Source organism: Strigops habroptila, chromosome 4 (assembly GCF_004027225.2).
Source record: "Strigops habroptila isolate Jane chromosome 4, bStrHab1.2.pri, whole genome shotgun sequence".
Lineage (NCBI taxonomy): Eukaryota > Metazoa > Chordata > Aves > Psittaciformes > Psittacidae > Strigops > Strigops habroptila.
The window spans coordinates 6,512,890-6,536,204 of NC_046358.1; the positions used below are offsets into that span (position 1 = coordinate 6,512,890).

Consider the following 23,315-nt stretch of genomic DNA (forward strand, 5'->3'; position numbering starts at 1 on the left):
AACTCCAGCTCCTCCAGGTAACACCATCCACACCACAGGTGCCAACAGAAACCTTGCAAATGGGATTCCCTCCGGATCTACAAAGCCTCCTAAGACATAACTTAAGAGATTTTGCCTCCCCTCCCTTTGGCTCCTTACCCCTCAGATCCAGTCCCAAACACACCACTTATCAACTGAAATAATTTGGAGGACAGCATAGAGAGGGTTAAAGACATTTATATATAAAAAAAGTCATATTTACAGACCATTGCCCAAGCATGAGACGCTGCAAAGGACAGAAGTCACAACTTCTGTAACCTAAGTGTACAAAGTGCACGTCTTCTCCCTTTCTTCTCTATGCTGCAGAAAGTCTTTATACCCTTCTACCCCCCAAGACGGTGGGAAGAAGGTCTGCGTCAGAGTGAAGGGGACAAAACCTGTCGAGTACTGGGTTTTCCACCAGGCAGACTTTATGAATAGTAGTTCAGAAGAAAGTAAGAGCAGGAAAAGTATTTACTTGGTCAATCTGCTCAATGGATTCCCTTGGAAAAAGGAATCTAGGGTCAATGCCCCAGGGAGATGAGTGGGAAGGAAAGGTTATTCAGCTATTCACTAAGTTAACTCACAGACCCAATTCAACCACTTCAGCTTTCCCAGATACATCTGAGTCAGTTTCTATTTGTTGCCCCATTGCTCTGGGTTCAAATGTGGGCTCCAACATGGAATCTGATTATCCCAGTCAGAGTGGGAGACAACTCCTGTGCTCCCCAAGCTGTTTGCTGAGTAACTCACATATAGCCCCACATTATCTGTGCCAGGCTGTGATGAAAGGTTTTGGACAGCAAATGAAAACAGTGTCAACAGCAGCCCATTGCATGGGACTAGCTACTTGATCTGATCGCTCTTGAGAACAGCCAGAAGACAGGCTCTTCTGCAGTACTACCCTCTCTTGCCCTCTTAAATGGGAAGGCAAGTAGAGATGCTCTACCAGCACTGTCTTGAAGTGACATGTAACAGGATCAGGCCAAGGAGTGTATGGTTAAGAACCAGGAAAACTACACAACTGTCCTGCTTGACTACAAAGCACCAGCATGAATTCAAATGGCCATAAAGAGCACTGTGCAGGGTAAGAGGTACTGGAGTATACTGTGTAGAAATTTGAAACACAGATCCCAGCGCAGGAAAGAGCAAACAGAATGGACACACAGAATGGACAAGGGACTGAAGCTGAGAAAGACTCACTTCAAGGAGCTGACGTGTAACACATCCCCTGTCAGTATGAGGCACTCACAGGCTACACACCACGGTCACTCCATTTAAGAGAGCTCCTGCTCAGGGAAGGAAATGCTCTGGAGTGCAGGGCCCAGATGTAGCTTCCTTATTATCTGGACCAGCAAGCTTCTGGGAAACTACTCCTATCAAGGCATGTTCTTATTCTCTGAAGAATTCCTCCTCTCAGAGTCCCTTCCACCCAATGTCAAAGTGCTCTGAAGCTGCCCGTTCTAGGCAACGTCACTATGGCCCATGTGGCAGCAGTGAGATTCTTCTGCACGAACAGTTTTAAGTGCTGTTCAAGTGTACAGACAGTGTGTATCCCTTTGTTCTTGTGCTACAGTTGTCCTTCATTTTCTTTCCATCCCATGAGTACCACCTTAATTTACTCAGAAAGCATTTACATTTCTGCCAGTCTAGACTAATGAAAGAAAACCCGAGTTTCTCCTGCTCTCTCGTAGGACGGGTACTCTATTTTTAACACTGTAGCAGCTTCCCTCTCAACTCCTACTATAATTTGAATTAATCAGTGCCACTCACTGCCTAGTATTAGTGATGAGAAAGGACGTTCACTACTTGAGATGCGCAGATGCTGCTCCCTACATCAATGCATCAAGCCACTGTCAGAAAAGAAAGATACACCTGGGACTGCACAACCTGATAGAAGGCTCACGCCACCTTAAATGTGAGCAGATTTTGGACATGGCTGAGAAAGAGACATATTTGGCTCTCTGGAGACCAGAAAGCCAAATATTCTCAAGCACAAGCAATGCAGTGCCCTTTTGTGGCAGCTATTGGAATTACACATTTATATGAGACCCCAGATTTTCTGTTGCAGATCAAGTTCCAGTTCCTCCATGGCAGCAGTCCCTACTCCTCTGGTCACCTCTTCAGCACTCTCCCTCTTCACTTGCAAGGTGCTTGCTGCTGGCTGTAGGAGAAAGCAAAAGAGAGAATTTGCCTCAAACTCACTTTTCATCTGAGAAGTTGGCAGAATATGCAACCAGCTCCCTCCTCCTTGGAAGCATTTCAGGAAGATGACTGGACCTGCTTGCTCCCCTCCTCTAGCCTGTACCCTTGCCACATGGGCAAACCTGGCTGCAAACCCACTCTGTGGAAGGAGAAGCAGCCTCACTAGAGCAAACCCAAGAACAAGTATGCTCTGTGATTGTTCTAGCAACAGGGTACTGCTCTCTGCTGGACAACTGAGTTAACAGTTTGCCAAGCAAAAGCAAAACAACCAGAGGGCAGATCACTGCCAAATTGCAGGGCTATGGAATATACAGTCAGGAGCCACCTCCCTCCACAAGCAAGTCCATTTTGTTCATCAAAATGCAGGGCGCAAATGGACTGAGCCTTGCTATCTGCCAAAACAAGGCAGTTTAAGCCAGATCACACTGGGGACTACTCACAGTCATAAACTCTTGCCAGGGACCTCTGGAGCGGGGAGACCTGTCACTTTGGCTCGTTTGAACAGTTCTTCAGTGCACGGCTCTTCTGCTCCCTCATGTTTGCGCTTTGGAGAAGCCTGGTCTGCTTGCGACAGCCTCACTGCTGTAGAGCAAGAAGAGTCATTGCAACAGTTCCCCCGCCTTTAGATCTCATGAGTACACCCCAGCTTAACCTGCCACAGAGCTGACACGAGGAATACGCAGTGTACAAGCACAGACACGGTGCCACAACTTCCTTGAAAACTGTTGAAAAAACTTTGTTAAAAGCAGAATCAAGTCTCCCAGAACAAACACAAACGCATTCTCCTTTGCTGGAGGACAGCTTCCCCATACCTGACTGGCCCTACAGTAATCTGCACTTCTCCCTTAAGTGGCTGCATATGATCCCCTACAGGCAATAAAAGATTCATTTTAATCAACTCCTCTTCTTCAGCCCTTTTAGACATGAAGGCTCACTGGGGACTTCTGAAAAAGCCTAAAGGAAGGTGAATGAGATCGAGGTATTCCTAACTACACACTCTCTTCTTATTAGAAAAGGATGTCTCCCTCCTCCTGCCCATAGCCATTAAGTCAACATGAAACTATCTCAGAGCACACAAATAGCTCCAGCTCACCTGTACTGGTGCTGCAGCCCTGCCCTGAAGCTGAGTCGGTGACTGGGCCACTGAGATCTTCCACACAGGACGGGACTGATGCCAGTAAACCTAGAGAAAGGCAAGAGGATCATAGTTAAGAAACACCTGTGATGGGAGAAACCTTTCACATGGAGACATCATAGTGATGACCAACCAGCACATCCATATCCCAAAGCAGGATGAGTTCAGATCACACAGTGATCCAGAAGCATAGTTAAGATTCTTTGCCCAGCTTTTTTCCCCCCCAAAGTGAAGAATGGACCATTGGTGGTATACGGATGGTGCTGTGCCACCACTAACTCTCAAAACTGATCAGTGCTATCTATTTTAAATTGTGACCTTTCTTCCTAACATTTTTTCTCCTATTAAAGAAATAATCCTTTGCAATTGTTGGTACTTACAGAGCCCCCTGTAGCGTGACAGCTGCTGGTAGATCTGCTTCATGCGCTCGATGTTCAGTCGGCTGGTCTCTGCGTGGTTCACCATGGGTTTGGGGTAGTCCACTCCAATGATGCACTTGGCTGCCTTCTGCACAGACTCTGGGGCATTCCATGGTTCGTAGATGTAGCGTGAGGGGAAACCCTTTAGTTTGGGCAGATACCTCCTGTAACACAAGTAAAAAGATGCACAAACATCACTTAAAGCACAGCAAGACAGTATTCACAACGCACACAAAGCGCTTATATACCCGTCAGCCACTGAACAACTTAGGCTCACGGATCAAGCAACAAAGGAGCTCCAGACACAACACTCACTTAACATAGTCACCACTGGGGTCTGTGCGACGTCCGAAGCCCACAGGGCAGTAGCAGTGGAAGAACTGTTGGAAGAATGCGCTGCAGGAAAGCCACATCCAGCTGCCTGCATTCACGCTGAAGTCTGCATCCAGCAACAGTTCATCGAACACCTGCAGCAACAGAAGGAAAAGGTTCTGAGAGCTCCTCCACAAAGGACTTTGTGGCAGGAGGACCCAAGATGCCAGTTCAAATGGCAGGTGCTGAGCTGTGAGGACAGCCCCTAGGAACCAGAGCACCAGCAGAGAGGTGATGTGCTGGCTGAAGCCAGTTGGCTGGTCAATAGATCTCGCTTCATGATGCTTTCACACAGGGAGGCTCTGTCCGCTCACACTGATAAAGTGCTGCCTTATCTCTCATGCAGCTACACACTGAATCACTACCTAGTGTTGCAGCAAGCCATGGGTATTGATCCTAACCTGGGAGGCATAACAAGTGCAAAGCACCAACCGTGGGAAGCAGGCAGATGCTGCACAGAAGAACAAACACCAAAGCAAGAAGGAAGAAGCCCTCTGAAGGTCACAGAGCACGCTGCCACTGAGAGGTGGGCAGATTTCAGCAGTAACTTACTCACGTCCATGCACAGACACTGCACTTTTAGCATCTAACCCTATGATGCACATTTTGCTATGCGCTCCTTTATCACCTTTGTGACAAGACGGCCTACACTTTTTGTGTAGGGCTGTGTGTACAGTGGATAGGTTCAAGCTGTCTGTCCCTTCAGATGGCTCAAGAGGAGGATCTTTTACCTCCTTCCTTGAGAGACTCTAGACTCAGATTTCAGAGTCATGAAGCATTCCCTGACCGGCACAGCGATGCATTATACAATGAGGAAAAAGGTCCAGTCATAAAGTGACACTGAACTTGCAAAGAAAACAGATGGATTGAGAGAACTTAAAAAAAAAAAAAAAAAAAATTTAAAAAGCCCCCAATACCCTAGACCATATTTACCAGTGGGTCCCACTAATGTTATGGTTACTGGAGACTCTTGATAGTGTCAGAGCCTCATGGTAGAAGGCAGAAAGAAGTCATGCAGTTGGCAGGCCAAGAGCCTCTTTCACACACAAAGCAAAAGCCATACCTGTGTACCCATCCTTGCAGAGAGTGCCAGGGAGACTTTGTTTTCCTTATGGACTCCTGCAAGCCTCTGGAAATGCCAGACTCACCCTGACTCCTGACTCCCAGCTGATCCAGAGGTCGCCCCTCGTCAGGAAGCAGGCCACCGCATGCCTGGCCAGATGGTGGATCCACCCTTCCTGTCTCAGTTGGGTCATGATTGCATCGATCCAAGGGAAGCCTGTCTTGCCCTCTGCCCACTTTGCCAAGGCTTCAGGATTCCTGTCCCAAGGGATTTGGATGCAGATGGGGTTCCCCTCCATGCGATCAAACTTTGGGTTGTTTGTGGCTGCTGTGTAGAAAAACTCCCTCCACAGAAGCTGTCCGTACAGGGAGAGGGGGGGTGTGCTGTTCCGCTTCACCTGAGGAGGAGGCAACAAGAGTATTCACAAGCAGGGGAGGACTGGCTTTATTAAGCTGTAAAGTAAGCCACCCATGCATTGAAGGTGTAAGCCACCCATGGATTCACACACAATTCCCAAGTCAGTTACTAACAACTGCCATAAAGGAGCTCAACTCCAGATCATCCTTTACGAGAAACCCCAGGTGGTAAAGTCAAAGCACTGCTTTTAGCTCAGTACACTGACAAGTGACTTGGATGACACAAAACTAACAGTAAAAAGCTCTATTTGGCTCATGACACAAAAATCCAGACTGAAGACCAAGGTACCAGCAGATCTAAGGTCTGCTCGACTACTATATACAGGAAAATCACTTTTCCTCACACTCAAGAGCCTCTTTTGTAGTAGCAACAGCAGCCCAACAATCAAACACAAAGGAGGCAACAGCAGCTTCTGCAGTTGTTCTGGCACAGCCTGGGAACCAGCACCATGTTACCTATGCTCACACCCAGCCTGCTCTCCAGATGAACCTCTTGTCTTACCTTCTTATACAGCTCCCAGAGACGATAGTAAAACAAGCGGCAGGACAAGCAGCCGAAACGCAGGTAGGGACTGAGTCCTGTCGGGCTGGCCAGCAAGGAATTGGCATTCATCCTTGGTCTTTCGTAATTTGCAACCCATGCCTAGACACAGTCAGGAGAAATAAGCCAAAAAATCCCACATTTGGGGGACATTGCTAAGGGCAGGCCCCTGTGCAGGTGGTGAGGCCACTCAGGTCTGACAGCAGAGTGTCTTCTATTCCCCTCCAGCCACTGCTGGGAGGGATCAAAAGTGGGCAATCCCAAACCCTACACCCTAGTCAAGACATGCAAGACCTTTGCTCCAGGATTTAAACCAGTTATTTTTGCCAAGAAAAGGATTACGTTTGCTTTGTATTCAGGTGCTAATAACCCTGAGAGCTCCTGGGGATACAAGCTAACACAGTTGTTTAGGTTCAGGTACCTGTACCTCATTTCATACCCTAAAAATTCAGACCTTTTTGTGGAGCATTATGTTGACAGCTTACTTCCCTTTCAGCACAAGAATTTATGCTTTCGTTTCTACCACTGCCACTAAGCCACCCAACATTATAAAGATATAAACTGCTTAAAATTGAGCTGGGTCATCTTCCATCACTTTGAAACTGTTTGCCTTGTGTGCTATAATCTTGTGTGCACACAAGAACATGTGCCCCACAGAAAAAACCTGAGTATTTCAGCAAGGGGCTCAAGGAATGCCAGACAGTGAGACAACACATTAACAGGCTGATGTACAAGGGGAAGGCATTCTTTTATAAGCATGTATTTGCACTAATCCCTCAGCTAAAGACAAAACAAGATGGTGTGTAGCAGGGACTGAGCAGCTTACAGGAGAGTTTCCAAGTTTGCAGTCCTCTAAAGGAAACTGAGGGGTAGAAACAAGGAAAGTATTGTTTGTGCTTCAAACAGCAGCATGATTAATATATAGATCTACTTCTCCAGGTCTGAGGAAGCCCAGGAGCTCCCTGATCCACACACCACACATCACAGGAGTGCTCCAACAATAGCGAACACTCCTCCCAGAGGTGAATGCTGTGACCACTGCTAGGAAGAGCAGGGAAAAAGAGCAATGGTCAATGCTCAACATTTTAATTTGGAGGCACAAGCTGCAGGAGTCACCACTTAAATAACAGGGATTACCTTTCTTTCCAAGTGTTTATCCAGCCGTGCCAAGGCTTCTGTCTCCCCTCCTTGCCAAACTGCAGGGGCAAGACCATCCGTAGGAAAGCCTGAGAGAAAGAACTTGGTAAGATTTGAAGCCATGCCTAGACATAGGGTATAGATGGAATTAAGCAATAATAACAGCAAGACACTACATACTGCAGTTGCCTAACATGGCTTGCCTGCTGCTGTAGTCCTTGCACAGCAGGCAAATCACGTGGAACAAGGACAGAACCTGCTCAAGCCAGCACTCTCTGTGCTGTGTCAGCACTTACTCACAGGGCTCTGCTCCAAAGGCCAGAGCAGCTGGCAAAAGAACACCTGATCCATAGCTCTGCCTTACAAAATACCTTGCCATGGACACCAGCAACTCACTAGATAGCCTGGCTGCTCCTGGTGAGGCTTTTACTCTGCTGGAAGCTGGTGCTGGGGAAGGGTCTGGATTAGTGCTGCAAAACTGATGAAAAGGAGAAGCAATAATGCAGTTTCCTTGCATTGCTCTGGGCTGACAGAGGAGCCTCCCCTGGCACCAAGCACAGCAGTGTAAGGTTGCAGGCAGTCTCTTGTTAGGCCAGACAATAAAGGAAGCAGATCTACCCAGGACTGCAACTCTTAGGATACTCCTGTTGTGAAGCCCCCTGCTTTTACATGACTGCTGAAACTGGGCCTTAAGGTACAAGGCAATACCTGTAAAGCTGGTATGCAGCCTCCAATCACACACATGTACACAGTATTCTGCATTAATCCTTTCCTCCCTTGCATTCAGATTTCCCTGACATAGGCCTTGAATTCTTCATCCCCTGGCTCTCTATTCATCCTTCTCCAAAAAAAAAAAAAATATAAGACCATAAGGCATAGCGGGATGAATGAAAGAAGTTTCTGTAATATCCTTTGTCTTGCTAAGCAACCAAATTGGTGCTGCTTGGCAATAACTGAACGAAATTATCTAAGCCTGGTACACAGTTAATTTACATCTTCAGGCCTGTTACACAACGTGTCAGACATGGCAACAGGAAGAAAGCAGCTGGAGAGGACATGAGACACTGATACAGCAGTTACATGCTCTGTATAGCAGAGAACATAAGGACAGATGCAGAGTGTTTCGAAGCACTGCTAAAGGGGACACTGTGCAAGGGATAGCAGTCTGTTTTCACAAGGTCCAGCACTCATTAGGCTGCTTCTATGGCTAGAGGCAGCCCAGGTCAGCCCAGAACACTGGAGCTGTCCTGGGCACAGAAACAGTTCCAGCAGATCCCAGTTTCAGCAGGCAGTTAACCCTTGCCTTGCCTTTTGACACATACCCAGCTCTTCCAGGGATGGGACCCCATACACATCGTCATGGTTCTCCTGGATGTCCACTTTACACGTCTCCATCTGCTGGCTCATTACAGTGCTCACCGGCTTCTTTGGGAGCTCCATGCGGCTAATGATGGCCTGGAAGCGCTTGTAGGTGAGGGGTGGCTTGTGGCCATTCAGCTCGATTATTCTGGAGACAAAATAAGCAATACAGCCTCATACCATGGAATACACAAGGAAATGGCAGCCAAACTCCATCCCACTTTCATTCTCGAAACAGCAATCCTTATACACCTACCTTCCTCTTGATGCATCTCTCAAAAAGATATTAAAACCAACCAACCAAAACCTTAAAACACACCAGAAGACAAACCCCTATATTTTAATTCATCCCCATGGGGGACAAAACCCAAGACACTTCCAGCTGAATCAGGCTTAGCCTCATATTTTTCTTTCAGAGCTCCTCATCAGACCCCTGTAGGAAATCTCAGTACGAGATACTGCCTTTATGTCTCCCTAAGACAGCAAATCCCAGACCTGCATCTGCTCCCCTGACACCTTGCAATGCCCTAACTTGATTCTGACCTTACTTCCCCCCATTTGACAAGAAAAGCCCCAGCCTGTCGGCGACCCCTCCTCCACTTATCTCCGACGAGACAAATCCCAGTTTGCGTCATTCCTCTCTCCCAGTGATTAGAGAAATCCTTCCCCGCGCCAGAAGGTCACGAGCGGATCTGTCTTTTGCTATTCACCTGTGTCAGATCACGCTACTGAAAAACACAGCCACAGTTCCACATTCCTCTATTTCACTAAGCTGATACACCCTGCTAGTGCCATGCAGCCTCATTTTCCTGGGACAGAGAGCTTTGAGAAGCCCCCTGGGCCACATAAGTTGAAGATGGCACTTTGAGCCCGCTCTCCTGCAGGGAGAGCAAGGAGTTAACAGCAAAGCAGACAGCACAGGGCTCGCCAGCATTACATAAAGCCGAGACAGCCAAACCCACGGCTCACACAGGAGCTGCAGCAGAGCAGCCTTCCCCAGCCATTACAGTCAACAGCTTATGCAAGGGGCCGGGCTTAAAGCCGAGTGGTTCGGCGGACGCCATGTGCCTTCCCTGCCCCCCAGCACCGCACGTGTAGCGAGGAGGAGCGACATGCCGGCCCCGAGAGCGCCGCCCCGGCCCCGCCCCCGCCCGCCGCAGCCGGGCGGCCGAGGGAAGGGAAGGGAAAGGCAAGGCAGGGAAGGGGGTGAACAGGCAGCGCGGCTGCAAACACTGAACGTGAACCCTCCTGCAGCTCCCTCCCGATTTCCTGCTTATTAGTTGTAAACACTCGGAGAAAAGGACGCGGAGGAGCAGGGCAGTCAGGGTGGTTACTGTCTGGATCTTCACTATGAGGGTGCTGAGGCGCTGGCACAGGGTGCCCAGAGAAGCTGTGGCTGCCCCATCCCTGGCAGTGTTCAAGGCCAGGTTGGACACAGGGGCTTGGAGCAACCTGCTCTAGTGGAAGGTGTCCCTGCCTGTGGCAGGGGATTGGAACTGGATGAGCTTTAAATTCCCTTCCAACCCAAACTCTGTGTGAGTCTGTGATGTGCATTGTACAGTTTTAGTGCCAGGCTATACAAGCAATCACAGCATAGGCACAGCATACTCTGCCACCCCTCCAAGCAAGTGCATGGAAGTGAGCCTTACAGGCAACACCTCCTGCCCTGTACCTTCATACCAGAGAGCATCTCCTCTGCTGTCACACACCCCCTTTTCATCCGGCTGTGTCTGTGCACCAGTCCGGAGATGGCAAGAGATCACAAACTCTCATGGATACTACCCATCACAGTCTTCTTTGTGGCTTGCTCTGATCAGTGGAGCCCCCAAACAAGACCGACCAGAGAACCCCAGAAAATCAGCACTGCTGCTGGAAGAGAAGCAAGGCATTTCCAGGTACAGCACTCTAGAGAGGCTCTCCTGCTTCCAGTTCAGAGCTTGGAAGAGAAAACCTGGTGAAACTGCTCGGGTTTGGGCAGGGAATCCACTCTAACACTGCCTCTTTTTCCAGTCTTCTTCCAGAGATGTGCAGCTCAGTCTGAGACCCACACTATTACACCATATCCTAGATCCACAGCTAAAACTACAGTCAACAGACAGCTGCTTGGAGCAAATCGCTGTGACTTGCAGGTGGATGCCACTGTCTGACATCCTCAAGAATGTGAATATGAATAAAGTTACCCAGCACAGCTCCTAAATTCCTAAACAGACAGACAGTGGTTGTGGGACACAAATCTTTAAAAGACAGGACAAGTAGCACATTGCACAGCACCTGACAGTGGCATTATGCAACAAAACGTGAACCTTTCACAGTCCTGCCAGGAAGAGAAGTATCAAATACTGAGTATTGTACAAATACTGGATATATCATGATACATACTGGGTATCATAGTGCTGTTCAGCCTTCTGTACAAAGATTTGGCCAGGAAGCCCCTCAGGCAACAGCCCTTTCCTTCCTCCTGCTGTCTTTCTACTTCAGGCAGTACAATCTCACAGGACTTTCCCTGATGGCAGAAGAAGGGAGGTGCTTCCCTAGGATTTAATACTCCCATTTAATCTGTCTCTCCCAGCACAAGCTACAGACTACACGTGGCAGTTACTCTGCTGGTTTTCTTGAACTGGAACAGAGAAGAGCAGAATCACTGTCATACAGAACCTAACCTTTCTTGTGAGTATGCAGAAAAACGGCTGTGCTACCAGACTAGCAATACGCTGCCCAGCACTGTCTGATGGTAGTCCCTTGATGCCAGGAGTTATGAGGGTCTTTCTGTCAGTCACACTTTACCTCAAGAAAGCAAGCAACCAAAACCTGATTAAACGTAGCCTGGATTGCAAGGTATCCTACACTCCTACCTGTGACAGCAGAGTGTGGACTCTGAATGTGCACCCTCATAGGTGTCAGTTTCTCACTCACATCTCCATGGCAGAGCCCCAGTGGGATGGCTGTGGGGTTAGGGAAAGCTGCTTGCTTCAAAACCCTGACACCTGAGCTCAACTGCAAATGACAGGGCTGGGTTCTGGCAGGGGACTGAACGTGCTCCTCCCTGCTTCCTTGCACGAGGAAGAGCTGGCTGCCAGCGCTCGGCAAGCAGGCTGCTCGACAACACGCCCCACTACCAATTCACACAGCTTATGCAATTGCTCTGATCTAAATCCTCGCTCCAGAGGGCTCGTGTAGGGCTACGTGTACCTAAGACAAAAGAGGTATTTCTACAGGTGCAAAGAGGAGATGGAGAGATATCCAGCAGCTGCTGGACAAAGGATGAACAGCTCGACTTCTGCAGAATCACATGCATGAGCAGAGGAGAGGTGAAGTTACTTGATGACAGGCTAAGTATCAGCACAGGGAGAAAACACCTGACACCAGATCACCATGCCAGACAGATGAGGATAACAAGATCTGGCAGGCATAAGTTTGACTTAACCTTCTTAGGTGGCAATAAACCACTTTTTTGGCATAGTGTAATTATGAACTGCAGAACCACCAAGGTCTGCATGCTTCCCCAGTGCTTTGTTCCTTTAGGTTACTACATGCTCCTATTAAAATGCATTTCACTAGCATTTCAGCCTTAGCCTAGAATATTTGAGGAAGAGCTGCTCCTGATGCATACTACAAACATACAAGCTTCTCAGTGTTCTTTTCTGACCTAAACCTCTCCTCCTGAATAACCCAGGCCTGCCCAGGATTACAGAAACCACAGTGCTGACTGTCAGCAAGCAGGCTACAGAGGATTTGGATCCTAAGGAGGAGAAAACAGGCATATCCCAGAGAAGAGACAAAACAACCTGTCAGCTGGAAGTTGTCAGATAGAATGATTGTCAAGTAAAGGCTTTGAGCTTGCTAAGCTGATAACGCGAGAGATTATCTTTCTTGTCTGATTTCTACAATCTGAACATCAATAATCTTGATTGGAAATGCCTAGATTTTCTGAGGAGTATTTTCCAGCACTGATGCTGATTTTCTATATCCCTCTCATTGTCTGGGTGGAGAGGAGGGGAAAGATGCTCTAATAATCACACAGCTATGCTGGCAGTGCTAACAAGGAGCATATTGTAATCTTCCTACTTCCTTTACTAGGTAAAACTGGTCAAATTCACAAGTTAACTGAATAGGCTCTTCGTAAATCTTTAAAAGGAGCTGGTACTGAGCATACCCTGCAGGGGACAAGAGAAAGACTGCTGGCATCATTTATTTCTTTCATTTATTTCATTAGAACTGAAAGATTAGTCTAAATTGTTTAAAACCAGGCCTGAAAATCTTATGGGAAACACGATCAAAGAAAGATGAGAAGAAGGATGCTACCATCAAGTTACTAATTATGCAGGAAAAACAGTAGGGTGTGCAGAGGGACAACACATACCATGAGTTAGAGGACTGGTTAACACGACTGGAGGGTGATATACCCCGAGAGAGGCTTCCAGGAGAAATACAATATTAGAACTGTGTTACCACCTGCTGAGAAATCTCAAGAGATGCCAAGAACCAGAAAATGTCAGAGTTAACTGGAGACTTCAACTGCCTCCGCACAGGCTGGGTAGCTGTCACACCCCGCCGCCTGCCAAAAACCAGGGAACAATTGGTTAAGAACCCACAAGGAAAAGCAATTCATGATTTGGTCTTTGGCCAAATCACGTCTAAGTGAAAATGTTAAGTTATCACCTATCTGTGACTTCCGCTTGCATCAATAAAACAGCCTTCCAGGAGCAACAATGACTTTGAATTCAAGAAGAGAACTGCATAAAAATGAGGCAGGCTGCTAAGCAAAAAGAACAAGCTGAGACGTAAAACACTGATGGGCAACACAGAGATCATTTGAAGACGATGTTAGGGGAGAAAATATTCAACAATTGCACACAAAAAGATTTCTGAAGGATCACGAGAGTCAAAACAATTAGAGAACAGCATCAGCAGAGAGAATAGAAGGTGAAATCCTTCAGAAAAATGAAAACCAGATAGACAAACGCCAAGCTTTGATATGTTAAATTACAAACCACAAAAGCAGCTTCTTTCCACCTCCCAACCCACAGCAAAGTGTGAGAAACCTTTGAAAAAAAAGCCTAAGTAGTTAAAAAATAACCCCCTTTCCAGACACTCAGGATATTTATAGGGCCAAGAGGAGACTAAGGCATAAAAAAAAGCAGAGTCTGTAACAGCACATCAAAACCCCTGCATTTATTTTTGCATGTGTATTCATTGTGGACATATTCAGGGAGGTTACAACTCAATCTTTTAAAGGAAAATTTATCAGGGGATGTCGGAGACTGGGAAGTTTGGAAGAAATTAATTCTATGAGAAAAAGGATTCTGTGATTCTATTCTAAATGCTACAAAGCCAAGCTATGCTTGAACAGCAACAGCTTGCCAGAAGCAGCAAGCATTCACCCAGGAGCTGTAAAGGCCATCAAGAAATACCCAGACTAATAGCTGCTGCACGGAACACTTGCCTTAAAACTGTCTGCATACTACAAGGGAAAAAGAAAAGCAAATACGACTCCAGATTTAAAAAGCATTTCAAGGCATCAGAGGGACAACAGAATAGAGATTCTGGTATGTGCATTAGGCAGAAGGGTAGAAAATACTAATGGAATCAGTGAATGCATGGGTATATGCAGAATGCTGGAAGGTTAATTTGGCCTTGATAAAAGAAGTTGTGCCTCAAAATCTGTTAGTGACATTTGAGCTTGGGGCAAGGCAGATTCAGTTGATATCCTCTACTTGGATTTTCAGAAGCCATCTGACTAGACCCCTCACTGAAAATTATTAAAGAAACCCTGATAAATAGGGATAAAGCAAAAGGTCCCTGCAGACAGGCAATTCTTTGAGATACAGAAGGAGAAACCCTCCACAGGGCTGAGCTAGGGCTTGTGCTGCTTAACTTTATTCATAGAATAGCTGTGAAGGGACATAAAAAAGAGGCGGCTGATAAAGTTTACTGACGCAATAAGCTATCTTCATAGCTAAAGATGAACACCACATGACCAGCTCTCAAAAATATCAGATGAAATGCACTGTTGGTCATGTTGTTTCTCCATATGCACAGCTATGCAATCTCAAATAGCTATGCCCATTCTGGAAAGAAGCCCTGAGACAACAGTTTAGTGCTTAGCAGCACTCAGAAAAAGCATAAAGAATGCCGGTGACTATTAAGAGAAGACGGGAAACATTCTAGCACTATAAAAATCCATGCTGCTCCTGCAGTTTAAATGCTAGCTGCTCTCCATCTCCAGAAATACCCAGATGTATGAAGAAAGTTGACAAAATTTAGAAGAGATATGGAACAGATTCCACCTGAAAACTTAAGTAAACTAGGATAATCCACCTTGGAAAAGACAAAGATGACAAAGGATGCGAGGGGCATTGACACTGAAGGGGTGAGGATGTAATAAGCATTCAAGGTCTCTTCCAAGGCAAAAATGAGAAAGCAGTGTCTGTTCACGAGACAGGCTCAAGAAGAATCCCCCCCCCACTCCAAAGACAAACATTTCCACACAGCATGTGCTAACTGCAAAGCTCCTTCCCATGGCAAATTATGGATGTGAAAGATTTTTAGGAGGAAATCTACATTCGGCATTACTGGCGCAAGTCACATCCCTCCCCACCCCCCCAAAAAAAGGCAAGCAACCTGTAAGAACAGTACTGAAACATGGTTGAAGTTAAGCATGCATTACGGTCTTAGCTGAAAGACTGTATCAACTGTTTAAGGAGATCATATATATATATATGGAGATTGTATTTTATATAAGTAAATATATAAAGCTCAACATAAAAGCAAGGCTCCCCCACAGCAAATACACAACAAAGACAAGGCATTCATGTTTTAAAATATGGTAAGTTTGCCCAATCTACCTTGTTCTATTCCTTCCAGCTGTCCTGGCATGTCCATCAGTTAAAAGCCCTGCCTTCATAACCTGTTTGCGACAAAAGCTCAACTATCTTCAACAAAAGATAGCAAAAAAACCAGTCCACACAGTGAGGACATGCTCAAGGAGAGCCATCAACAGGACACAACTTAAATGTCTGTTAAGTAGAGAGTTTAATAAGCTTGAGGCAACACCATCCTGGACATTCACGTCACTGCCAGCACTTTGACGTGCTCTAACCAAAAGCGCAAGTGTGCAGAGTAATCCTGTTGACACCTTCTAGGTTCACACAGGGTGACAGTGATCAGCATGGATAATGGAAGAGACTGGTCTTCACAGATGTGACAATTCCAGCCTAGCCCAGGCAGCACCTCTGCCCTTGCTCTCCCTTTACCTGTCCAGGTCGTAGAGGGTGTGGGAGTTCTCTATCACCACCTCCACACCAGCCTCCTTGGCCAGCTTGATGATAGCTGCATCTCTCTCCTTTCCAAATGGCTCTGAGTCGTATTCAAAGGTGAGACGAGTGACTCCCCATTCCTGCAAGAAACACAAGGCACACAGCTGACAAACAAGACTCTTTGTGACCAGCACAATTACAAATTAGGCTTTCAGAATTCCTGGACAGTGGTGAGGCTGGAAGCCTAGAGAAAGTTCCTGTAAGGAACAGCAGTCTGGAACTGAGATAACCAAAGAATCCACAATTTTATCAGCTCTAGCAAACACCACATCTGCCATGCAAATTCCTACATGCCAGGTACACAACACCTAAGGGAGGTTCAAGTTCTTCTCTATTAATGTTCTCAGGTTACAGCTCAGTCCCCAAGCCTAAAACCACCTATTTTGTTACACATGCTGTCCAAAAGTAACCCTACCGTCCTGTTCCAGCATTTGCAGAGAAAGCATTTCAGAGAACTCATTCAATACAAGTTCCACTCAAAACCCCCATATTTTTATGGGGAGACTTCTGTTAAATGAAACCAATACACTCTAAATTTTTTCCAGTGTCTCTTTAAAGCAATCACGTAATAGAGGACCAATGTCCAACCCAAACAGCAAAAAAACCAAAGGCAGTGGGAAATGCAGGGCAAAGGATGGCAACTGAGTGAACCATTCTGGTCATTGCAGTAGAGTATGATAATGGAATGCAGATTTGCATTCAAGTTCTGGCTTTGGGGGGTTATTTTACCGTAGCCGAGCCATGCATTCTGTATCTTCATACCTTTAACAGATCCCTCACAGATTACATGGAATAGGCCTTACGAAAATAGCATTCAGGCTTTTCCAGAGCACAGTTTGCTCTCAAGGACTATGGCCTAGTTTTCCTCAGAAAATGAATCCTATGAGAAGAGGTTTAATGGTTTCCACAGCGACCCTCCTGAGACATCCATCAAGCAGAGCAGCAGCCCACAGATGTGTTTAGCAAACAGTTTAGTCAAACACAGCCAGAAATCTACAGAGACACTTAAAAAACCCCTCACACAACCAAGTTCTGAACCACATTCTCCAAGAGAGACAGCCCAAGTCACCTCAGTATAATACAGGACAGGCTTTTCCACTTCGGAACCAGAAACAAACACAAAGAACAGATGTGATTAGCTCACTAAAGACCATTAAAAAATAATGCCAAAGTCAGGGAAGGGAATTTGGAAGCAGAAAACTGTACAAATCCCCTTCTTCTCTTAATTTTCAGATTCAATCCTAAAATTAATACTAGGAAGGACAGAGAACTGAACCAGTTATGTACTGAATGTACATCTCAAGAGAGGTCCTCCACTCCTTTTTCAGACTAAGAGCATGACAGCACCCGTAACTCAGAGCACGGGCCAAAGAGACACGTTCCAGGCCCTGCCCTGCTCCTATGTGATTTAACAGCTTTATTTTAGACTTTTCTTTCTTTCTTTTATAAGAAAGACAGTATCAGCTGGAAGGCTAGAAAAGATGGCTTTGGTCTTGAAGAAACACACATTACTGCCTTGAAAGAAAGGAATGGAATTAAACCCATTTAAGGCTAGCAGAGATTTTAGGTAAGAACACAAAACTTCAAATTCAGGTATTTCCCACAGTTTAGAGAAGTCCATCACTCTATGTGTGACAGCACAGCACAACCATGCAGCAAACAGTAAGCTGTATGACAGTAAATTGCTGCAGATATACAAAAGAACAGTCATGACTGACTTGTCTGTTAGTATCTAGCCTACAGCAAAGCAAAACTGTAGAGAAAGAAACACATACCAAAGGGACTGTGAGCAAACTTCAGGGAACAAATGACACTTTTTTTTGATAGAAGAGGTAAAATTACAGATGTTTGTTCAGAGGAAGTGAGACAAAAAGCCTCTGAAAAGGTTAACACAGAGGGAACAAGCACAATTCTGGTATTCATGCATAACAGCGCCTTCGCAGCAACTGGTACTGACAACATAGCTCAAGCTACTGGCAGCAAGAGCAGAAATTGTATTAGGTCTAAGTGTTGCATTACCACACGTGACATAACTCTTCTCTCCAAAACAGCTGACAGCAAGACATGAGCTGCTGCTAATTCACTGTTCAGTGCAGCAGCTCTGGAGAGGCTTGATTCCCCATGAAAGCCACACTTTTCCCATATAATAGCATAACACCTTCACACCCGCCTTTCAGCTTTGTTACAGCACATCCAAGATATTCATTAACTCACTTGCCCCAGAAGACAGACTGCAGCAAAAAGCAAGTCTGGCTGATTCTACAACCATCTCTCCAAACCTCAGATTCTGCCAACTGCTTTTTGTTCTTTAACCAAAGTGAGTGTTTTTCTCCATCAAAGTTTCAATTATCCTGCGAACACCTTAAGCTTATATAAGGGGGGCATGAACTACTACTAGCCAGAACTTATTTACAGATCAAAAAGCAACCCAGACACTGAAAAGGCTAAAAGCAGCACATAGTTTGTGTCATGTGTTAAGATGCAAAGCCAAGATAAGTATCAGTGCCCCTTCTGACCTGCACAGTCTGATTCCCCCTCCTCCCAAAACCACACATCAGAACCATTTACAGCAGGAGGTTACAGATTTATGTCTCCTCCTCAGCAGCTGGTCTACAGCAGGTGACACTAGTTTTGGTGACACTAGTTCTGTCAACCGTATGTAAGGTACAGTCCACATGGTGAACCCAAACCATAAGACTTTTTTGAACCATTTTACCTTTGTCGCTCTAGTAAAGATGCTGTCAAAAAGCTTCAAAGACAATGGAAAATTCAGTCTTAGAGCAGGACAGAGAAGAATGATACTGCTTGAGGAACCTTGATGCTCAAGGAGATGCTCTGGCCAGCCCCTTTTCTCACAGTCTGCAGCACTGACACTTCAAAAATGTATCCCACTAATCCATCACTGACCACTGAGGTCACTGCATATTCCACTGTCCTAAACGGTACATCAGCAGGAAGCCTGGACCCAAGCTGTATTCTGCTCCTGTGCTGACTGAACTGCAACCTCGAACAGAAGAAAAGGAAGTCAGCTAGCATAAAAGCTTCTGAATTTTGGATTTTGAACACAAAGCCCTATGTGTAACTCACATACAGATCAGTATGGTTTTTTTCAGTTGTCTGTAAAGGTGTGTTGTCACAGCAGTTTTCACAAGTAAAAGCTGCAGGAAGAAAATGACCAGTACGAAAAGAAGCTCTCAGCAAAGAGGACTGGAGCCCTGGGAGACCTGACTTACAGAAACAAAAGTGAAGACCACCATCCAAAAAGAGAAGCTCAAGCACGCTGGTACTAGGTTACACTCTACTACCAAATTTCTTTGCAAGCCTGAGTTCAAGAGTGTATCTGGCTCCCAAACTGACCCTTATGGATAGTAGCTAATTGCAGTTAAAGAGAAGATTTGTTATAGTGAAGAATAAGTTACACCTGAAGAGAAGCCGAGGGGATCTCCAAAACTAGGAAATCATTAGTGAGGGAAAACAAGGATAGCACCAGGACATCAATTTTTCTTCACTATGCTCCAGAAAATTATTCTCTTACTTTAAAGAGTCTTGGGAAGACATCTGTTGGCTGCCCTCGCACGACAAACAAGCGAGAGTTGAGTTTCCTTAAACTGTTGTCCAGATCTTCCAGAGATTGCAGCAGAAATCTGCAGAGAAGAAACAAAAGCAGTTAATGTCAGTCAGTCTGGTTACAACCAAAAGACAAATGAGGAGAATCTGCACGGAACTCCAGCAAATCTGCATCACCAAATCAAACTGGAAGTTAGGACAAGAAACAGAACACAACAATTCATATTCATCCTGGTGTGTCTACTGACTGCTATGAGACTGCAGCACCAGCCAGCTCCCAGCCATTCATGTGCATGTTCTGCTTGTACAGATGCAGATTTCCAGGATTTCCTTTTTCCTGCAACCCCCTTTCCAGGATCTCTCTCAGAGCTGGCAGCATCCCCACCTGCCACTCTCTCCACATTATGACATGGAGAAAAGCGTAAACCATGTAATTCCCTCCAGTATTTTCTTTCATTGGTTCTATTCTGGGGCAGGAGGGATTTTGCATATGAAGTAGATGTTGATATGCTACTACTCCAATAAGTAATGAATTAATTACTACAAGGACTGTGCAAGTCTTACAGTTCTCACTACAAATACACAATGTCACACAGAGAAATGTACACTCCTAGCCCATCAGTAGCACAAGACTGAGCACCAAGATCTCCCAAGTCAAGGTTTTTCTGTATTCAGAATTGCTACAAACAGAAGTGCAACTTGTCTTCCACCATGAAGACATGAAGAGAGCATGCCAAGACATTCATCTATTCCCCACCTCCCCAAACTGTAAAAAAGCATTTAAGTGATTGTTGCATTTAATGGTGTGTCTTACTGATCCTCCACTATGCTATAAAACATCAAACGTGTAATCGTTGCTTTCACAGCCACACGTCACCCAATCTATACCATAAGGTCATTTTGTTTTGTCTAACTCTGCAGAAGACACTAGCTTTAAAACTTTAGCCTGTGTGGCAGCACATGGCACTGCTGGCAAACTCACAACCTTCTGTAAGCGAGCTGCCAACCTCTACCTCCTCCCCCCACTCCATGCCCACTCTGCAGCGTGACCTGCAAGACATGAGTATCTGCATCAGCTCCCTTAAGACCACACGCAGCTAAGGAAAGCTAAGCTACAACTGCCCCGCAAAGTGGGTTCTGCCTCTCTCCTCAGCTGCACTGCCCATAACGTGAACTGCAAGCTTTGAGATAGGACAAACTCCCTCTCCAGGTCCTGAGGAAGAAAGGGACTTGACGTCCATGGAAAGAAGGGCCCACTATCGTGGTACAGAAGACCCAGAACCACTTCTGGGTAACCTAAACAAACCACTCCCCTACCCCCAGCCCACCTTCCATCTATTAAATAGGAATAGCAACTTTCCAAGATGTTCTAAAAATTAAATAAGAGTTCATCCTATGTGGCTCCCACATGCTGTGCAGTTAAATAATAAGGGATTTTCAACATTTCTGGGAGCTGGGTAAAGCACCAATGTTTGCTTTAGGTGCACGGAACTCTGAATGCAAGGAATTGCATGAAACCCCCCAGAAAATAGAAAAACAAAGCCAAAGCTCCCAATGGGAACCAGTGGAACTCCGGTCAATATAAGTAACTTGGTAATGTTTTTGTGTAAGAGCCAGTGGTGCTCATTTCTGACATCTGCAGCAGGCACACCTCCAAGAAAATATTACTTTTAAAAACTTCACCTGCTCACATATTCCATGACTACAACATAAATAAGGTCTGCTTCCCTCCCTACAGAATGTTGGTGGAAACAAACGAGGATTAACTGGATCAGGAATTAATCTTTTGGAGGCACTGCTTTGGTTGTTGCAAATGAGGGCAGTTAACAACAACAACAGCAGCACTTGAGAAACATTTCTGTCTGCTGCTGCCTGCAAAAAGTCTGGTCTGTGCAAAGATCACTTTAGGCTCCTGGGAATCCACAGAATTTTCTGTCATGTGAACATCTACACTGTGGAAACATCATTTCTGCACATTTACTGTTCTTAAGCCATCTTCTGATGTGGGTTCTAGAAATGCTTACTATCACCCCCACTACCCCATTCCTTCAGATAAAGCTGAGGTGCAGAGCAGAGGCAATCAGTTACAACTACAGTTTCCTTAATGCCCAGCCACAGTGACACTTCACAGAGCACTTAAAGGACTTGTAGCCAGGTGGCTGTCCTGTCCTGTCCGCTACCCCTGGGGAGAGCAGGAGAAGGCAGGGGGAGATCCCACTTTGTTTGTGTGCAGGGAGGTCTTACAGAGGAAAATCCCTTCCTGGATTGAGTTTCCAAACGTTTAGACAGCTGAGACCTGACACAACAGCATTATGTAATGCTACTGGCTGCCGGTACACGAGGTTTCGCTCTGCACAGACGTGACTCAAGCCCAAACAGCTTCATCTCCACTTCCCCGGCAGCAGCCGAAGTGTATTCCCATAAAAAAAAAAAGGGACTGGAGGAAGGCAGGAGTGCACACATGCCTGCGTGCACTCAGCAGCCAAAGGGCAGAGGGAAGGCGTGGGGCTGTCACGCAGCTCTGAGGATCCTTTGCGTTTGTCTCTACCTTCAGGGAGAAGCGTTTCCTAAAGCCATCGGTTGCAGCTCCCATAGAATGGTTTGGGTTGAAAGGGACCTTAAAGCTCACCCAGTCCCAACCCCCTGCCACGGGCAGGGACACCTTCCACTAGAGCACGTTGCTCCAAGCCCCTGTGTCCAGCCTGGCCTTGAACACTGCCAGGGATGGGGCAGCCATAGCTTCTCTGGGCACCCTGTGCCAGCGCCTCAGCACCCTCACAGGGCATCCGGGCGAGGCTCGGGCTGCGGCCTCACCGACACGGCCCACACCCCTGTGCCTACCGCGGGAGCGTTCCCCACCGCCGATCCCGCCCGCACCCGGCCCATCCCGTCCCCCTCAGTCCCCGCCCGCGGCCTGAGGGCCCGGCGCCACCTCAGCCCACTCACCGCCATCGGTTGATGCCCACAGCGGAGGAGGCGGCGAACCACGGGTCCAGGATATAGATGCAGCGGAGGGACGCGGCGTCCCGGAGCGCTTCCTGCAGCGCCGGGTTATCGTGCAGCCGCAGCCCGCGGCGGAACCAATGCACCGAGCGGCACCGGGCCGGAGCCAGGCCCACCGCGGCCGCCGCCATCGCCGCCGCCGACTGCTGCCGCGGCCGCCCGCGTTTGCTCCGCCCCTTCGCGCTGATTGGCTGAGTTGGCGTACGCCAACTCAGCCAATCAGCGCGAAGGGGCGGAGCAAACGCGGGCGCGAAGGCACTTTGCCGCCCCCCAGCGGCCGCGCCGCCACTGTGTGTGTCCCCCCCCATCAGCTCCAGAGAGCGACCCCGGCTTTATTAGGCAGATTTAGACGTTACAGTAGTAAAAATGCCCGTTCCCATTAAAAAAATTAATAATTCAAGGTCTCTTAAACAGGAAAAGCTCCGGTTAGATATAAGGAAGAAGTTCTTTACTGTGAGGGTGGTGAAACACTGGCACAGGTTGCCCAAAGTAGTGGTGAATGCTCCATCCCTGGCACTGTTCAAGGCCAGGTTGGACAGAGCCTTGAGCAACATGGTTTAGTGTGAGGCATCCCTGCCCATGGCAAGGGGTTGGAACTAGATGATCTTAAGGTCCTTTCCAACCCAAACCATTCTGCAAGTCTATGACTCCAAATGGCAGCCTGCTTTGAAAAGATGGGTACCTGTGGTCATGCAACCCGGAGCAGGAGGCCACCGGAATTAGACAGGAACAGATTCTGGGCAGAATCAGAGTGTTCTTCTGTA

The 23,315-nt window shown here is 46.8% G+C and overlaps 1 protein-coding gene across 3 annotated transcripts; it reads right to left on the bottom strand.

The window, feature by feature from the left end:
• Window positions 1-200: 200 nt before the first annotated feature.
• Window positions 201-22,737, bottom strand: CRY2 (cryptochrome circadian regulator 2). Of its 3 annotated transcripts, none has more exons than XM_030481693.1 (12): window positions 22,495-22,737; window positions 19,517-19,625; window positions 15,919-16,061; window positions 8,629-8,813; window positions 7,307-7,395; window positions 6,131-6,271; window positions 5,298-5,609; window positions 4,093-4,244; window positions 3,739-3,941; window positions 3,317-3,406; window positions 2,664-2,805; window positions 201-2,182 (listed from the first exon to the last, which is right to left on the bottom strand). In XM_030481693.1, exons 1-11 carry the CDS (start codon window positions 22,680-22,682, stop codon window positions 2,666-2,668), a joined length of 1,752 nt encoding a protein of 583 aa, XP_030337553.1. In that variant the 5' UTR covers window positions 22,683-22,737; the 3' UTR covers window positions 201-2,182; window positions 2,664-2,665. The 3 variants fall into 3 exon arrangements, with proteins under 3 accessions (XP_030337553.1, XP_030337554.1, XP_030337555.1); XM_030481694.1 differs by having other exon boundaries at window positions 2,664-2,802; window positions 22,495-22,730; XM_030481695.1 differs by lacking the exon at window positions 3,317-3,406 and having other exon boundaries at window positions 22,495-22,730.
• Window positions 22,738-23,315: the final 578 nt, after the last annotated feature.